The sequence below is a fragment of the Artemia sp. Qi Xiang Cuo genome, chromosome 4 (genome assembly GCF_049724085.1).
Source record: "Artemia sp. Qi Xiang Cuo chromosome 4, ASM4972408v1, whole genome shotgun sequence".
In the NCBI taxonomy this organism is placed as follows: Eukaryota; Metazoa; Arthropoda; class Branchiopoda; order Anostraca; family Artemiidae; genus Artemia; species Artemia sp. Qi Xiang Cuo.
The window spans coordinates 17359911-17380198 of record NC_142797.1 but is presented as its reverse complement, the minus strand read 5'-3'; the positions used below and the strand labels follow the sequence as shown (position 1 = coordinate 17380198).

At 34.4% G+C, this 20288-nt stretch overlaps 1 protein-coding gene across 1 annotated transcript; it reads right to left on the bottom strand.

Moving 5' to 3' along the window:
* Positions 1-3512: 3512 nt before the first annotated feature.
* On the bottom strand, positions 3513-15598 carry LOC148952832 (uncharacterized). Its single transcript, XM_089087441.1, has 3 exons — positions 15505-15598; positions 11643-12282; positions 3513-3633 (listed from the first exon to the last, which is right to left on the bottom strand). The coding sequence occupies exons 1-3, from the start codon at positions 15517-15519 to the stop codon at positions 3605-3607; spliced, it is 684 nt and encodes a 227-aa protein (XP_088943567.1). The 5' UTR covers positions 15520-15598; the 3' UTR covers positions 3513-3604.
* Between the last annotated feature and the right edge of the window lie 4690 nt (positions 15599-20288).

Here is a 20288-nt window from a genome sequence, read left to right as displayed (position 1 = left end):
ATCTTGGACTTTTCTGAGATAGATTTCCTAACCTTTCGTAGGTGTATGTCTGGTTTTATTAATAATATTTGATTTTCTAATAAAGTTGGGTTTTAATTTTCAGAAATAATAGCATCCATGTTTAAAATTAATCTGATTTGTAAATGTGTGTTGCGTGAAACTCATGATTTGGGATGTATAGTTTGCTACTTTGGACTTTTTTTTTAGCTAGATTTCCTAACCTTTCGTAGGTGTATGTCCGGTTTTAGTAATAATATTTGATTTTCTAATCAAGTTGGCTTTTAATTTTCAGAAATAAGAACATCCATGTTTAAAATTAATCTGATTTGTAAATGTGTATTGCGTGAAACTCATGATTTGGGATGTATAGTTAGCTATTTTGGACTTTTCTGAGCTATATTTCCTAACCTTTCGTAGGTGTATGTCCGGTTTTATTAATAATGTTTGATTTTCTAACCAAGTTGGGTAGAAATAAGAACATTCATGTTTAAAATAAATCTGATTTTATTAATAATATTTGATAACCTTTAATAATTAGGTACATGTTTGCATATTTTTTAATAAAGTTGGGTTTTAGTTTTCAGAAATAGGAACATCCCAGTTTCAATTACATCTGATTTTATTAATAACATTTTCTTAGCTATTTTTCTTAACGTTTCGTAGGTGTATGTCTGATTTTATTAATGACATTTTCTTAGCTAGGTTTCATAATCTTTCGTAGGTGTATGTCTGGTTTTATTAATAATATTTGATTTCCAAATAAAGTTGGGTTTTAATTTTCAGAAATAAGAACATCCATGTTTAAAATACATCTGATTTTATTAATAATATTTGATTGCCTTTTAATAATTGGGTACATTCCTGCATATTTTTTTAAAATAAAGTTGGGTTTTAGTTTTCAAAAATATGAACATCCCAGTTTAAAATACATCTGATTTTATTAATAACATTTTCTTAACTATTTTTCATAACCTTTCGTAGATGTGTGTTGCATGAAACTCATGATTTGGGATGTCTAGTTTGCTATTTTGGACTTTTCTGAGCTAGATTTCCTAACCGTTCGTAGGTGCATGTCCGGTTTTATTAATAATATTTGATTTTCTAATAAAGTTGGGTTTTAATTTTAAGAAATAAGAGCATCCATGTTTAAAATTAATCTGATTTGTAAATGTGTGTTGCGTGAAACTCATGATTTGGGATGTATAGTTAGCTATTTTGGACTTTTCTGAGCTATATTTCCTAACCTTTCGTAGGTGTATGTCCGGTTTTATTAATAATATTTGATTTTCTAACCAAGTTGGGTAGAAATAAGAACATCCATGTTTAAAATAAATCTGATTTTATTAATAATATTTGATAACCTTTAATAATTAGGTACATGTTTGCATATTTTTTAATAAAGTTGGGTTTTAGTTTTCAGAAATAGGAACATCCCAGTTTCAATTACATCTTATTTTATTAATAACATTTTCATAGCTAGGTTTCTTAACCCTTCGTACGTGTATGTCAGATTTTATTAATAATACTTGATTTTCTAATAAAGTTGGGTTTTAATTTTCAGAAATAAGAACATCCATGTTTAAAATGCATCTGATTTTATTAATAATATTTGATTTCTTTTAATAATTGGGTACATTTTTCATATGTTTTTTTAATAAAGTTGGGTTTTAATTTTCAGAAATATGAACATCCCAGTTTAAAATATGTCTGATTTTATTAATAATATTTTCTTAGCTAGGTTTCTTAACCTTTCGTAGGTGTATATCTGATTTTATTAATAACATTTTCTTAGCTAGGTTTCTTAACCTTTCGTAGGTGTATGTCTGGTTTTATTAATATTATTTGATTTTCTTATCAAGTTGGGGTTTAATTTTCAGAATTATGAACATCCATGTTTAGAATACATCTGGTTTTATTAATAATATTTGATTTCCCTTTAATAATTGGGATACATTTTTGCATAATTTTTTTTTAATAAAGTTGGGTTTTAGCTTTCAGAAATATGAGCATCCCAGTTTAAAATACATCTGATTTTATTAATCACATTTTCTTAGCTAGGTTTCTAAACCTTTTGTAAATGTGTGTTACATGAAACTCATAATTTGGGATGTTTAGTTTGCTATTTTGGACTTTCGGACTTCAAAATTTGGCTATTTTGGACTACAAAATTTCGGCACAAATTCGTAAGTTTACTCAGAAAATTAAATTGTTCAAAAACGGAATGAAAAGAAAAAAATTCCCTCGTTTTAGTGCTCTAGTGAATTTATATGTTTAGGTGTAGGGATTATTGTCGATGATTGCGCATTCATCTATGAAAAAAAAGGCTCACACTTGGTGTCAACATGACAATTTTACTATAAGTGAACTAAAGATTTCGCAGTGCCATAGCGAATTTTTCCTATTGTGAATTATAAAATTCTATGTACACAACGCATTTTAAATTTGAGTGTATTTTTATTATCAATGCTTACTAAGTGTTATTGTCGATAAAAACTAGTGCATTATCAATTACAATATACCGTACTTTATCATAAAATAAATTCCGTTTAATTAGTAAAAAAAAATTACTTATAAAGAAATAGTTCAAAAAAAATAGTTTTTTTTCCTTTAAGTGGGGGCGGGAGGAGGGTTGTGAACTTCATTATCAATGTCTATTTCTTTTATTAGTCAGAAATCATGCGAGACACATATTTGTTAAGGTCAAAGGACATAAACCTAGATATTTTTATGACCACCATATACCGTATGACCACTCGTATATCGTAATAACAATTGACCCATAGCTTGTAATAGACCAGGGGTCGTTTGCGTACTATGCACTAGATTAGTTATACCATAGAGGTCAATTACAAGTTCTTGGCCTAATCTACGAGCGTACGTTTGTTAAAGAGAGTCTAATTTCATATCTGTACTGAGTGGCGTCTTGTATATTCCATGACTTTATAAATAAACCATATTTTGTACAGCTACTGACATTGCGTCATTATCAAATAAATTATTATATTGTGAGCACGATTAGATGAACTAATTCATAACCAAAACAAGTCTCACACCGCTCTAACAGGTGACAAGATATCTGTTTGATTTCCTGCATTTTTTTTCTTGCCGCTAGAATTTTTGCAATTTCATCTCTTTGCTACTTTAATTTTGGCAGTGTGGCTCCAAATCCAATCCTGACTAGTTTTATTTCTGGAGTCAAGATATCCAAAATCTCAGATTCATTTTAAGTCCGAAACGTCAAGCTTTCTGAACTGACGAACAAGAATAATCTGGTAAAACAAAAGACGAGGCCACGTGACAACTCTCAAACATTAAACATTTGAATTTACAAACGTACTGAGTCAACGTTTCTTTATATCTACTGCCTGTGGCTCCAAGGTCTTGAATTCTGATTACACCAACCCCAAAGCATGAACTCGTAACGAACTTTATCTCGAGCCCTTTACCATTAGGTTAGGAAGGATTCTACAGTAAATGAAGCGACGCAGCAACAACAAAAGCAGGAGTATTCCTTTGTTGAAAAAAATAAATTGTGTAATATAAAATACTTTAACAAAAGCAATAACGTAACTAAAAACTTTGTTTTGGTCAACTTGTATCATGATTATCCGCGGTAGCCTCCAGAGCCTCCTCCTGAAAAATAGAACAGAAATAGTCAACACATACACTGTATTAAACTATCAATGCTAGCTATTTCACTCTCCTCTATAACAGTGGCAAAATTTCGTCAGAATCCAGAGGGGAGGGATTTGGAGCCAATTTTCCCAAATACAGTGAAAATGACAGTCAAAACTGAAAACTGAGCCTTATACTACTATAAAGGCAAATATATACTAAAGAAAACTGATTCGTTTCTGTTAATGCTTGAATTGTGCAGATTTATCTTAGTCTTGACAAGATTTTTGAAGAAAATAAATTTCAGCTGGGGTCTAGGAAGAATTAGGGTCTTGGGGGAGGAGAGATACCAAGGTCTGGGAGGGGCAGATTCCCCCTGACCTATAGCAAATTACACACCTGTTCTATAATCCCATTGGCATAACTAAGACGGACTGGTAAAGGAAGTAAAGTTTCTAGGATTCAGTAAGAGATATTCAAGAAAAAATTAATATAAAGCTACAACTACGTAAATGAATATCTTGAACCTAAATTGGGAGGGAAGGGGAGCTAACGGCAGCCACCGACGGATCATCGGCGGTAGCTTTAACGTTCTATGATGCACTAATAATCTAATAAATTGTAATATACTTAAACAAGAGTATTCTCTTGTCCAAAGGCACTAAACACCTAACTTGGGTAAGACAAAGGGATGGTAACTTTAACGCGTAAGAAGCTTTGAAAGGAAGTTGAAAAGTTTACAGAACAGAAGAAACGGGATATGAAATAATAATAATCTTTAAATAGAATGGTAAAAATACCCATCAAGCCGCAGTAGTCACTTTCAAATTGTTTTTCTTTTAAACTAAATCAAAAAGCGCTTGATTTGACAAGTTGTTTGTCAGTTGAGTGAAAAATCATCGGTACTCGTCTGTTAAACAGAACACAACAAATAACTGACGTTAGGTTAATCCTAAGGAAATATACAAAAATATGATGATATTATAATACTTCAGAAACAAAATTATGGAAACTATGACAGAGAATTATGGAAAGAAGGGCGCGCAGAAAGCATTATTTTAAATACCTAACTTAACCTCAAAATAAGCAAATAATAACCAATCCCAGAGAGGCGAACCGGTTTCTGTCAGATCTTACACAGAGTAATTCTTGGTTGTGTTCTGTTTAACAAACAAGTACGAAATGATCTTTGGAATTTCTGGAAAAACTTATACTTCCCTCCAAGTTAACAGAGAATTTCCAGCAGAAACGTCAAAATATCTGGTCATGCATGTTTACAAAAATAAAATGACTAAGAAATGAGAACTTCTGGTTGGATAGTCTCAAGCTGAGTATAATTGACTTATTTGTTTCTTCTTAACCCTTAACTGGCAGGGTGGGGTCTAATAGACCCCAGCTCACAGTGTTTTGTCAATCTCGTACCACCAGGTATAGCTAGGAGGTATCACGTGTAGTCTTCGGACCAGTTGAGCTCTAAACCGAGGTGAAAGTACATATTGACATCACTTACAGGTGCGGTGATACAGGGCTCTGGGGTCTGACAGACCCAACCCTGCAGTTTGTGCAGCTTTTTTGTGGCTTAGCAGACAAACTAAGCTTAATTTTTACAAGCTTTTTAGAGAACAATTATTTTCGGTTTAAGCTATTTAAAATAATGCCAGGCTAGGGACCTTAGGAATTTAATGTATAGGCAATTTTTAAAAGACCAGGTTGTTTGTCTTTCAGCAATTAACAATATTATAGTTTACTCCTGAAAACCAACAAATTAAAGCATACTCTTGAATGAGCAAGTACTGGACAATAAACCTTCGTTTTTTCCTTATAACCTAAACTGGGTTTGACTTCAGCTGATGCAACGCCCTTCCTTGGTCCGTGTGACTATTTTAATTTCACCTTAACATCTTTTTCACTGGTTTCGTGCCAAAATTCTGTAATTTAACAATTTGGGTAACGTAGAGAAACCAGGAGAATTTTATAGTAGAATAGGTTCAGGTTCATACATTTTTATTAAAAAAAAAAAAACAACAAATTGTTAAAAAATGTCACAATAAACAAAGAATATGATTTAAAAAGCGACCGGTTGGATATCATGCATGCCAATTCAACACACCAAATAAAATGAAAAAAGGGGATAACAATAATAATAACTGAAATTAATGATAAATATATAATGGCACAAAATATGAAACAAAATAAGAAAGAAATGATGACAGTTTGATTGATAAAGGATAAAAAGTAAATCTAATGGAAATAAAATTAATCTATTTTTAAGCCTGGAACAAAATATCATAACCAAAAGGGAAATAAAAGCAGAAAGAAAAAAAAAGACCTAAATTACAATAAGTTCCCTGAAAAAGTTTATCCGAATTGTGTTTATCTTAAAACAATAAAATTGGTCTTGGTAATTTATAAAAAAAACATTGGTAAACACAACAAAGACAACAAAGAATTATTTGACACAACCAAGAGTTATTTGATTTAACAGTCTGCTGTAATGCTAATTTTTTTTTTTTTTTTTTTTTTTTTTTTTTTTTTTTTTAACTGGGATCTCTTCCTGATACTTTGGGAGTCGTAATGTGTCAGAGATGTAAATATTTATACCCAGTCGACTTCAAGGAAATGCAAGGCTTTTTAGGCTTTCTGTATCTCTTTAGAGCGTTCAGGTCAGACAATGAGGATTGAAAAAGTATCTTTGCAGCTGATGGAAGTTTGCGGGACATTTTCCGCACTACAATGAGCCTGAAGCAATTCGAGTATTTGAAAAGTTGTCTTTGGTTCAATAATAGGCACAAACGCCACAGAAGAAGTGGACCTCTAGCTCCCATCAAAGAGGTTTTTGACCCCTTTGTCGCTAACTGGAAAGCAAATTACTCACCAGACGAGTACTTGACGATTGATGAAATACTATTTGCAATTAGAGGACAGTGCAAATTTAAGATGTACATTCCCTCAAAACCGAACGAAGTATGGAACGAAAAGTCAATGCCTGGCAGTCTTGAAGACATTCTTTCTGTCTATTGTCACAATTGCCACATTCTATCTGTCTGTTGGTTCACATTTGTAGAGCTTATAAAAATGCTCAGACCCTTGGGAATTAACTATGTAGGCGCAGTGAAACAGAACAAAAGATAAATCCCACCCATTTCCTTGCTGACCATTTGACCCTGGTGTCGTTTGTTCCAAAGAAAAACAAAGCAGTAATTCTTACTTCATCGATATACTTTTCACCAGATATTGATCACTAGAATAGTAAGCTAGAGATAATCATGACGTAGAACCCAACAAAAAATGGAGTAGACTCTTTAGACTAAAGGTGTTCTAGTTACAAGACCAGCTGCCGCATAAGAAAACGGCTCATGGCGGTGTGGCATGCGATCATGAACATACGTGGAGTCAATATCAACATAATTCTGAGCTACTCAAGACCCCAAGAAAATGGCTTGACCCAAAGAAAATGCTGATAGAGCTAGGACGATGCCTAATCAACTCACAACTTAAGATCAGAGAAACCCTTCAAACTATCCCACAAGAACTGCGTTTTTTTTTTTATTGACAACATTACAAGTTTTTCAGCTGAGAATGTCCCCCAGGTGTCCTCTTCAGGTTCCAATGACCGAAAAGGTCGTTGCATCATTTCCCCCCGAAGAAAGGACAGAAAATCAAAGTATACGTGCGGTGCATGTCGAAAAAGGGGGTGTATGGAACATGCCAAGTTCCTATGCTTCAAATGCGACAAGTGGGATGATTTTTGTATTTTATTGTTTCTAACTTATATATCTGAGTGTGTAGTAAGTAAAATGGCAATACATTTAAAATGGTATTTTTTTCGAATTTTTAAAAACTGGGGTCCAGCAGATTCCACCCTGCAGTGAGTGTAACTTTTTTTCACCCTGCCAGTTAAGGGTTAAAAATATGGAGGAAAACAGACATAATTTAAAGGTCTTTTGTTCCATAGCCTAATGACTTTAATGAAAAATCAATTGCTTAATTGGTTGAAGTGTTTGTGTAAAATGCAAGATTTGACTTTTTTTGAAATTTTTCTTTGGTAATATTGCATTTTTAATTCTCTGCCATTTTATCCAATAGTCTGCAATTCTCCGTTAACCTTTTCAGTTGGATTTCTGACTGATAACCAAACTACACAGTTAAGTAATGAATGTGAACCAGCTGAAATTTTCGAATCTTGTAAGGGGAAGTACTAAACCCTTGCAATTCAGTACCGGTATGGGCCTAACGCTCGAATTCTACAAGTTTGGCTACGGATCAGATAGGAGCCAAGAAAAAACTGACAGATTTAGTGGCAGACCAGGATAAGTAGAACAATTAAACTGTTGTGGGCAGTTTAAAAGCAGCCAAATTAAAAGGATTTTATGCCCAACTCGACCCCAAGCGTCGAGCCAAATACCTCATTCAATACCACTGCCACCAGAGGAGCAGAACCAACGTGAAATGTCACCAACGTCAACAGAAGAAGTCGGGAATTCTATAAAATCCATGAATCCCAGGCGAGGAGTACCTGCTTGAAGAAATTTGGACTAGCGCAACGCCACTATGATTCCTATTTTCAAAAAAGGAGATTGCCGGGAAATTTTCATTGATTGACATAACCAGTAAGATTTTTGCAATAGTTGCAATAAAACTGTTTCCGAAGAGAACGAGAGCAACTGACAAGAAAGAACCTGGCTGGGTTCCTTTTGGCAGTTTTAATTTGGCTGCTTTTAAACTGCCTACAACAACAAAATTTACGGATGTTTAATGAATTGCAATAGGAGTCCAATGGATTGTAATGAACATGTCAAATTACCCGATTTGCAAACGAGCGGAACTAGCACGATAGAACTAACAAATTCACCAAATTCGTTCTATAGTAGCGAAAGGGAACAAAATGAACACCTTAAATCCCCGAATTTACAAATAAGTGGAACTAGTGCGATAGAGCTACTGAATCCACATAAATCGGTAATGTATGGATGCCAAATGAACTTGTCAAATTACCAAATTTGCAAATGAGTGAAACTACTGCAAAACAACTACCGAATTCACCGAACTCGATATCAAGTGGGAACCAAATGAACAAGGTAAATAACCGAATTTTCAATCAGGCAAAACTAGTGTGATAAACTACCGAATCCACATAAATTGGGTAGCAAATGGGAATCAAATTCATACGTTAAATGATGCTATATGGAAATTGACGAAAAAGAAATATTAGAGATAGGCATCGTGGCTTTGCCACGATGCCTGTTTCTGCTGAAATTTTTGCCTTTGGCGAAAACTTACCGAATACCAAAAAATTTGGGGGGGGGCCTTAGAAACGCCCCTGGTTACCGGTAATGTTGGCAAAGGTATCAAAAAGCAAAGAAAAAGTGCACGGAATAAGAAAAAGCCTAGTCAGTTGGCTGGGAAAAAAGATAAGTTTTGCTTAGGCTGCAAAACTTATCCCAATCAAGGTAAAAAGCAGACGCGGCAAAATATTGGCAGAAGATAAACAATGCATTTTGATGCAGTTGACAACAAACTCTTGAGTCAGTTTGATTTTTTTGTCCAAAATTTTCTCTATGAGTCTAGAAGAGAACTGATTCAAGGACAGGAACTCAGAATATGACGTGAAGAAAAAAGGGACAAATGGGTAAAGGGGTGATAGGTGGTGCTAGTATACCTGGCCCTAGCGGCAGGAAATGCATCTCCCAAATAGTATTACCGCGCAAAGGACCTCATTGAGGTGCGTCAGAAAGAATAGTTGGCCTTATGGTGCCCTGCAACGGGTTCCACGTGTGAAAAAATAAGTATAACAGGGTCTCATGTCAAGGAAGATGTGAAATATGCTCACCTAACTATTGACATAGACTTGGCTGAAGAAATTGAAAAGTGAAATTTCCGACACCAGATTGGTATGAGGTGACGCATGCTTCTTAAATCTCTTTACAGTAGGTGTTTTGTGGCTGCTAGCAAAGAGGGAAACATTTACAGCGTTGGTGAAGGGATCTCGAATGTTTTCAAATTCAATGATGAAAAAAAAATCATTTGACGTATTTATTACGTACACTTTATCTTTGTCTCTGTCTCCGGGGAGCAGTGATAAGGAATATCAACCTTTGCATTTTTATATAAGCCACAGCATTTTCACCGTCCAATCTTCTTGTCCTGGGTCTGCACTCCTTTGGACTCTCCCTAACAGCACAGAAACGTTTCAGTCTTGCGTTTATAGCACATACCGTCTTCGTTGTGTTATAACATGTTTCGTTGTTTTTATTTCAGAAATCGATCGATTGTCCTAATTCCTAACATTTTTCATTTCTTATTTTTCATTTTTCATTTCTTATTAATCACAGTACTATTTACTATTTGGTCAAATGAGCCGAATTTTCATTTTATCTTTTCTCGGCAAAATTAACCTAAAACTAAATCAAAAATTGACTGTAAAAAATTAAATAACAATTGAAAATTAGTTAATTAAAAACAAATTTTAGTTGTGCATTTTGAAAATTTTAATGGGACAATTTAAAAATTCATCTTAAATAGATTTGCACAGGGATTCATTGCGATTTGAAATTTGCCTCATTGAATCAAAGCTTGGATACCCTTGTATATCTAAAATACAACATTCCTAAAGAAAATCATTTCATCCTCAAAATAAACGGATGTTAGCATTAGGATAGAACCCAAGCTAAGGCGCTAATTTAATCCAAAGAGTGTAAATATAACCAAAGCAATAGAAATATAATGTACTTTTTACAAATACAATATAATCTGATATAAATAATTAATGAGATAACTAATTAATAACTAACATGAATAAACTAATTAATATATATATATATATATATATATATATATATATATATATATATATATTAGTTTATGAAAACGTAATATAATAAAAATAGAATAAATCTTCTAACGGTCAGCCCAGGAAAGGAGCCAAAGGCCAAGGAGAATTGTTCATTTTATATAGAAAGATTCGCAAATGAACAAATTTAGCAAATTCACTATTCTAAGCACAATGAATAACTGAAACAATTTTGGATAAAGGAGAACATATTTCAACATTTTGAACTGAAAATTGAGAGCGGATGTAGTCCTGCACGTCTTAAAAACTCCAAGCCAATGTTTAATCAGCGCGCTTTTTCCTATATCCCCCTAAACCTACGACCACAAGGGTTGTTTGCATCAAACCAATAATATTAAACTATTGGAACAGAGTTCTTTCGAATAGAAGTTACGATCTCTTAGTATGTTTTGTATGACTTAGAAGATAATAGGGGTAACAAGACTCCTTCTTGGCCTGGGTCATATCGTGGAAAAACACACTGTGAGCCTAAAAGTCCATATGGTTAATTTAATGGGATGGATTGAAATTTATAAACACTATATTTCTCACAGAAGACTCCCTGAAATACAATGAAAATGGTGTAAGAAATTAAATTCGAAAATCAATTTTTTACGTATGACAGTAAAGAGCTAAATTAACACTTGAGCCGAATTAAAATTGTGCTGTATGATAGTGAGGATACCATACACCTTAACCTCCGCCCCCCCCCCACTTTGTGTGTTAAAGTCTGACTTTTTAGCATAAGTGGTTCGTGAACCAATGTTTCAGCAAAAGAACAAAGTGATGAAAATGAATTTATTCTTTCATAATGTTTTGAGAAACCAATGGTTTGTTAAAATGTTATTGAAACAATCCAAATTTTAGGTCCAATGTTTTGTAAGACAATCGGGAACGTAAGAAAATTATCACCACTGCTTGACTATTTTTTCTGCGTTCTAAAATGTTTTCAGTTAAGCTCTAGTTAAACTGGAGCACAAAGAGATGAGGATGAAGGAGTGACAGTCCAATTCGGAAGCACGATAGTTTGTGTTCTGTTTGGCTTTAGTGTCACTCTTTACTTTAATTTAAAAAAGAACTAGTATTCTAAACTTAATGCAAGTTAGAATTGTGGAGTTTTGCATGGCACTGAACTGAAAACAAAGATAGAAATTGTTTCCCTGAAATGTCAGAATTAAGTTAGGAAAAGTTGACTTACCATGACCTCCACCAAAGCCGAAAGACCCACCAGATGATCCACCACTATAGCTTCCGCCAGATCCAAACGATCCTCCACCGTTGGTTCCACCAAATCCAAAAGATCCACCGGATGAACCACCACCGTAGCCTCCACTAGACGCTCCACTGTGACCACCACTGAATCCAAAAGATCCACCAGATGAGCCACTACCATACCCTCCATTAGACCCAAACGATCCTCCGCCTTTGGTACCACCGAATCCAAAAGATCCACCAGATGAGCCACTGCCATAGCTTCCACCCGATCCAAATCCACCTTTACCGCCGTTGAATCCAAAAGATCCACCAGATGAGCCACCGCCATAGCTTCCACCAGATCCAAATCCACCTTTACCGCCGTTGAATCCAAAAGATCCGCCAGATGAGCCACCACCATAGCCTCCGCTAGATCCAAATCCAAATGAACCTCCCGAAGGACCACCGCCATATCCTCCACCGTGACTGCCGCCGAGTCCACTACCATACCCTCCTGTGGATCCAATCGATCCTCCACCTTGGCCACCACTGAATCCGAAATTACCGCCACTGCCTCCATAGCCAGAACTTAGGAAACCAGCAAGTGTACATCCCAGAACTGCGAGGAAATAGATGACGCAAACCTAAAAAAATGTATTTTATCATTCTGAAAGTCCCTCATTAATAAATCAGCAAGAGACACGGCATCCTTGGGGGAAATCATACGTAATTCACATTTTAAATTAAGTCCTTTGATAATGAGATAAGGTGGAACACTTTTGCATCATGACCTTCATCCCCAAAAAAGGGATTATCAGATCACAATAATAGTTTGAGTTGCTCAATGGCAATACAAAATTTTGTCAATAGTTGCTCACTACTCAGGATGACTTGATTCCTATCTGATATAGTATTCTGGCTATACAATAATTAAGAATTAAACTCTCCGTTTGAACTTAAGTTTCTAAACTATTGTGGCAACAATATAACTTAAAATTTTCCTTAAGAGTAGATGAATTTTGAGTTTTGAATAAATATCAAAATTAAAGAGAATTTTAAAAACTATATATTTTATGCCAAAAAAAAACGGAATTTAATTCAAAAGTCTTAACTGAAAAGAATTTAATTGTTACCCTCGATTTTGTTCTGGATATAGGAAAGTGTCGATGGGAGTGGGAATTTCTGTAAAACTATCAAAGAGTGATCAACTCTGTGATTTCACCCTTCTTGTATAGTCAGGAAGAAAACAGAGAAGAAAAATTAATAAAAGGTATTTTGAAATATGCCCCAAAATCAGAGTTGTTACAATTTAAATGACGCGGGGAGAGGGAGAATCAGGTTTTAAGAATATCCTGGATGTGTCATTTTTTACATTATTTAAGTACTCATCTTGGACCAAATCAGCTCATATTTAGCCAAATAATCAACTTCTATCATCAATTGACGATATTGCCACCTGATTTTTATTTATACTCCCTCAAAAAATTGGAGTATAAAGCCCTGTGAAGGTCTACTCTTGATTCCTAGAGGCTGAAAGTGCGCTTAATTAATACAACTGACGTTCTATAGCTTAAAGTCAGATGTTCTATGACTTCATAGATGTGTTCTGTAACTTAGAAATTTCTGCACATAATGTTCTGTAATTCCATATTATTTTTTTCCACTTAATTTAAGTTTTTTGGGTAGTCCCTTAAATACCTCAAATTTTTCTGTCATGAAGTACTTATTACGAATTTTCCGACCAGTTGCAATTATATTGTCTTTCCTCATTGTACTTTGCAGTGTAATAAAATAAAAAAAACAAGTTTTTTTAACTGAAAGTAAGGAACGACGTTAAAACTTAAAACGAACAGAAATTATTCCGTATATGAAAGGGGCTGTCCCCTCCTCAACGCCTCACTCTTTACGCTAAAGTTTCTCATTGTTTAAAAAAAATATAGTTGTGAGAAAGTCAAACTTTAGCGTAAAGAGCGAGGCGTTGAGGAGGGGACAGTTACTTTTTTTATTTAATTTTTGAACGTTTTTGAATTAATGTAGGTTTTGATTTTGGCTCACTGTACATGAATAATTAAAAAAAAATTTGAATATTAATTTTACTTTTATTTGGTAAATGGCTTTCTCGAAACCTGTTTAATTTTATTTACGAACGTTTTTATTAGTAATAAATATACGTAACTTACGAATTAACTTACGTAACTAACCTCTGTAATCTTATATTTTTAATCCATATATTAGAGGGTTCGCCCTCTAGTAAATACCTTGCTCTTTAAGCTAAAGTTTGAATTTTGTTCCAATTCTTTAAAAATGACCCCTTAATCACAAATACCGTTAATTAGAATAAATAGCTCTTATGAAAGTACTAAATAATCTTTGGCTTAAAGAGCGAGGTATGGACTAGGGGATGAACCCAATCATCTACGTAATGTTTTCTGTCGTTTTAAGTTTTGATGTTGCTCCTTACTTTCAGTTAAAAAACTTGTTGTTTTTTTTATATATAATTTCTGATCTTTATTTAAATAATGCTGGGAAATCCGGTGCCCCCTTCATAGCAATGTCCCTTCTTCCATGAAAACTCCTTTCATGGTAAGATCCTCCCACACAACCCCCAACCCACTCCCCCCCCCCCCCAGGAAATATCCCCTCTGAAAACGTCTGTATACTTCCCAAAAATCAAAACTAAATGTTAACATTGGGTAAATTTCATAACTTTCAGCCCTCTCCCCGGGGACTTCGGGGGATTAAGTCATCCTAAAAGACAGATTTATCATATTTTCGACCATGCTTAACAAAATGGCTATCTCAAAATGTTGATCGGGTGACTTTGGGAAAAAACGAGCGGAGGAGGGGGCCTAGTTGCCCTCCATTTTTTTTGGTCACTTAAAAAGGGCACTAGAACTTTTAATTTCCATTCCAATGAGCCCTCCCACGATATTCTAGGACCACTGGGTCAATACGATCACCCCTGGGGAAAAAAACAAACAAACAAACAAATAAACACGCATCCGTGATCATTCTTCTGGCAAAAAATGCAAAATTCCACATTTTTGTAGATAGGAACTTGAAACCTCCGCAGTAGGGTTCTCTGATACGCTGAATTTGATGGTGTGATTTTCATTAAGGTTCTATAATTTTTAGGGGGTCTTTCCCCCTTTTTTCGAAAATTAGCCAAATTTTCTCAGGCACGTAACTTTTGATGGGTAGGACTAAACTTGATGAAACTTATATATTTGAAATAAGCATTAAAATTTGATTCTTTTGATGTATCTATTGGTATCAAAATTTCGTTTTCTACAGTTTCGGTTACCATTGAGCCGGGTCGCTCCTTACTTACAGTTCGTTACCACGAACTGTTTGATAACTATCAGTGAGCATTTGCGAAGACATAAAATTCGTTTTGTAAATCTGTGACAACAGCAAATTCACCAATCAGAATTTATTGGGCTCAATATTGCCCATTCAAAATTTCCAGTTTCCAATTCCAGTTTCAATGTTCATTCAAGGTATGTCTCCCGGTGCACAAATGCCAAACTTTTAGTGTAGGGAGGGTAAGACAGTGTTTCTAGAGATACTTAAAATCTAGTAAAAGTATTTTTTTAGGCTATAATTTTTAAGATTTCGTTCTTTCAAACGTTTATTCTTCGTTTTTTCAGTCTTTGAAGTTTTTATTCTTTCAACAAATTTAGGAACTATTGGCTGAAACTTCCTCCTGGATTCTCCTCTCTCATCTAAATTTAAAAAAAAATGTATCCTCGCCTGCATTTTCGTAAATTAACGGCTTTGTGCTTGAGAATATGAAGTTGATTATCATCAAGTGAAATGTATTCTTTCTTTTTAATCGAAATCGAAATTAGTACAATTTTACTCACCTTTTTGAAGAACATGTCTTAGCCCGGAAATGTTCTTCTAACGGTAAACTCTAGATAACTGATATGGTAAATCTGATTTCTCATCATTTTAAACAGATTTCAAGGATGCTTATCTTCAACTTATTAAAAAAAGAATTGTTCGCCTAGCTCATTGAAAATTAGTATTCATAAAAACCACTGAACAAATTACGTTTATTCGGATTTAATGCATATTTGCTTTGTTTTTGCAAGAAGCGTTTCGCTTGACTTCTCTAAGTTTAAAAAAAATAATACAAATGGAGTAGCATTTAATCTATTCATCTGTTCACAGTGAAAGGAAGCTCAAAAATTTCAAAGCTGGAAAATTTTATTGCACAATTGCAAAATCTCCACTGTTCAACTTACTTTAGAAAAAATTTCAATGACTATAGCAATATGACTCAATAAATTTTCTCAAGTATTTCTGCCCAGCCTCTTATATTTTCTATATAATTTAGCCTTTTTTGCTTGAAAAAACTTTGAAAAAAGGTCAAAAGTTAATTAGTCTTTCATAAAAGATGTACGAATTGCTTTTTTTTTGTAATACTTCTATCAAAATGCATAAAAACTATGTTTATCAATGCGAAATTCAATGTGAAATCAATATGTTGATAGTGAAATCCAACTAAAGGTTTCAAAGGTGAACATATTTATTGAACAGTTTAGACAATCTTGGTGAGTCCATCATGCATTGTAGAAATATTTCAAAGGAAAAAACAAAATGAATCCACATTTTTTTGTACCACATTTGCAGTAATTTGTTATATTTTCCCTATTTTTTGTCAGTTATTTTTTTTTTTTTTTAGGATTTTTCGAAACGAAACTTAAGACAACTAATGTGTCATAAAAGAGGTACTCATCGGAACTGTTGTTTTTTTGTGAAATAGCTTGTTTAATACTTCTATCAGAAGAATAGTCTTCCGTCGAAGTAAATACAGCAATTGCTAAGTTATTTTCGAGGTAGCCCCCACCTTTCGCCTACTGATGTACATCTAATAATGCCAAGTGTGCCGTGGAGTGCCACCGTGCCTAAAACAGCTTCCTCGGCCCATCCCCATGCCTTAATTGACGCCGCTGATTCGCATATGAGTTTTTAGAGCAAACTTGAATAACATATGTGTTATATATACGCATAGATGTTAGGTAATAGCGTATTTAGGATTTCTATTTGTGGGGGGGGGGGGCTACCAGCTAAAAGCCACTGGAAGTCCAGAAACTTACCAACAACTTAGTTATTGCTGTCATAGTTCTGTTTTTGAGATTATTTATAACGATGCTATTAAAAAAGATAAAATAATGAGTTTAATTAGCCAACCTGAAGAGCTCTAATTTTTATAACCCTTGAATCCGCACTGCAAATACTTCTTCTATTTTAATACTTCCTCATCTCCTCCTAAAGTCACTTAAAACAGCGTCACTATTCTTCTTGGCATTGTAACTGATAGACACATGTGCGCAAGACCATTCAACCTGCCCACTCCTGGCTGATTTCGGAGAAGTGTTTTAACCTGGTTTAGCATGCTACTTGCTAAATGAGCGCTCTGAAGAAGCCGTGATAATAGGGAAAATCAAAAAGTTCGTGGTAATGAACTGTAAGTAAGGAGCGACCCGGCTGAATAGTAACCGAAACTCTAAAAAACGGAACTTTGATACAATAAATAAATTAAACGAATCGGATTTTTATGCTGATTTTAAATATATAAGTTTCACTAAGTTTAGTCTTACCCATAAGGTTACAAGCCTTAGATAATTTGCTTTATTTTTGAAAAAAGGAAGAAACACTCCTTAAAAGTCATAGAATCTTTTTGAAAATGACACTATCACATTCACTTCTTCAGAGAACCCTACTATAGAGGTTTCAAGCTCCTATCTGCAAAAATGTAGAATTTTGAATTTTTTCCAGAAGAAAGATCACGGATTCGTGTTTATTTGCTTTTTTGTTTGGTTTTCTTCCCAGGGGTGATCGTATCGACCCAGTGCTCCTAGAATATCCGGAGAGGGCAAATTCAAACGGAAATTAAAAGTTCTAGTGGAATTTTAAATGACCAAGTAGATTGGAGGGAAACTACATTCCCTTCCATGCCCATTTTTCTCAAAATTATAAAATAGCCATTTTGTTCAGTATAGTTGAAAGATCAAATAATTATGTCTTTAGTTTTCAAATTACACCCCCCCCCCACAGTCCGTGAGGAGAGGCCTGTAAGTTGTGAAATTCACCCATTGTTAGCGTATAGATTTTGTTATTGGGAAGCATACAGACATTTTTTTCGGGGGGGGGGGGGTGTGCTTGCGGTGGATTCTTATGGGGAGGATATTCCTTGGGGAGGGAAATTTCTGGGGGGAGGGGATGAATATTCCAGGGGATATGTTACACTACGGGATTTAACAAAATTACTATACGAAATTCTTTTTAATTTTCTTACATTCTCTTTGCCAAATTTTTCATGAGGAGATGTTACGAGGGAATTATCCAGGGGCTTTTTCCGCGGTTTTTGTTTTCTGGGGATTAATTTCCACGGAAGGGGGCATTTCCGGAGTGATCGAGAAACCGATTAGAAATTAAAGTATTATTCAAATGAAAGAATGCTAAGGAGAAGTTTTCAGGCTGAATCGTCCGCAAGCAATTTTAAAGGGAGGAGGGATTCTCAGCGAGGATGGAACTGTCTGGACGGAATTTGACGAGGGGGGGGGGGGTGCACTTTACGTTGGATAAAATTACCACGGAGGAATTTTCCGTGAGGGGGAAGGGTATATCCCATAGAGGGTGAGCCAGAATTACCGGCATTATTTGAAAAACGAGCATAAATTATTCCATATATGAAGGGTTACCCCTCCTCAATACCTTACTTTTTACTCTAAAGTTTGACTGTTTACTAAAACTGAAACACGGGGGATGTGTAATTAGAATATGAAGCTTTTTTTTAAAGTGCCAACAGCTTGAGCGTAAAGAGTTATGTATTTAGAAGGATGTAACCCTTCATATACGGAATAAATCGGCCAAAATTAACATGCAAGTCTTGTTTTAATTTTTCATGTACGGTGAGGCAAATTTTAACCTGCCTCAGTTAAAAAATGTTCAAAAATTAAAAAAAAAAAGATTTTTGAACTGAAAGCAAGGAGCGACATAAAAACTTAAAACGAACAGAAATTATTCCATAGATGAAAGGAGTTGTCCCCTCCTCAACACCTCGCTCTTTACGCTAAAGTTTTTATTGTTTTAAAAGTAGAGTTGTGACAAAGAGTCAAACTTTAGCGTAAAGAGCCAGGCGTTAAGGAGAGGACAGCCCCTTTCCTCTACGGAATAATTTCTGTTCGTTTTAATGTCGCTCCTTACTTTCAGTTAAAAAAACTTTTTTTTTATTTAATACAATCAAGAGTGAATGAACCGTTGGAAAAAAGCAGTTGTTGCACGTACCAAGAGTTTCAGGAACTATACCGGAATGACGAAACTCACCTATAGACCTCTATTTGGCCTGCTAAGCGGTAAGCTCAGCAAAGAGGCTAGTCCCAGAAAAGCAGATTTGCTTATAATTTTGCAAATTTGTCACAACCTTGGCTAATAAGGCATCAACATCCAAAACTCAATCATCATCGCTATCATTTTCAATTTGTTTGCTTCGTTACACCTCGGCTTATCTTTCGTCATTATGAAATACATATCGCCAGACCTTTGTTTTTTTTAAACAAAAATATGGTAGGCATTGATGACCTTAACCATGTTAAAATCCCAAACCCTATCAGTATTGCCATCATTTCGATTTCGATGCCTTATTATACTCGGTGTTAAGGTTCATTTTACTGAGTTGCTGCTCTTCATTTTCATTTTTGACTCCCTCACTTGTTTGTTGTCGTATGTCTTTTAACCACTTGTGTCTTTTCTCTTCATTTTCATTTTTGACACGTTAGTTCAGGTGTTGTTTCAAAAAAATCATCATTTATAGTAACTGCAACTGCAAATTTTCATTTCTTGGGCCTTCCAACAGGCAATATATTATATATATAACTGTTGAGTTTGAAACTCAACAATCTTATTTATGCTATGCATGACATCATACAAGAAAATACTTATATGATGCCATATTTGATTTCATAAGAAATGCTAATATGATGTAAGATTAGGGTAGTATCTTAAGAAATTTTCTACCTACAGAAACTCACAAGAAAATGTATTTAAAAAAGCGATTGTAAAAGTTAAAAGATAATTTTTGTACATAAATTTATGTTTGTTCATTTTGCAGACAAGAAAGCTCAACTTATTTAAAAGTAAAAAAATATTTCCTTATTCTAATAATTATCTTTTTATACTCAAAGTTCAATTAGCATTTCCCTTTTTCTGCTATAATTCAAATATTTGAATTGAACTTATACTGAACATATTACTTTCAATGGTCCTATAGTCAAATTTAAATGATATTCAAGAAACTTCAAACTACTCTTGAAGTTCAAACCGTGTTGATTGAAACATTACGGTAAAACCCTTTGAGAAATAGCACAAAAAGTGCCATTTTAGTGCCATGTGGCACTTGCAGGTGGTAGAATTTATAAAAAGAACGTAGATATGAGAAATGACTTTTGAATGAGCCATTAGGAATCTCTCTATGATGTTGTAGTAGCCTGCTAGACCCGTTGAAAAAAAAGAAAAAAACAACAAAAAAAACGGGAGACAGATCAGTGCTACCGATGCAAAAAAGTGATTTTCCTTGTTGTTCAGGGAGGGGGACTGTAACTTCCCTGTACAAAATTTTGACAATTTTGATTCCAATGGT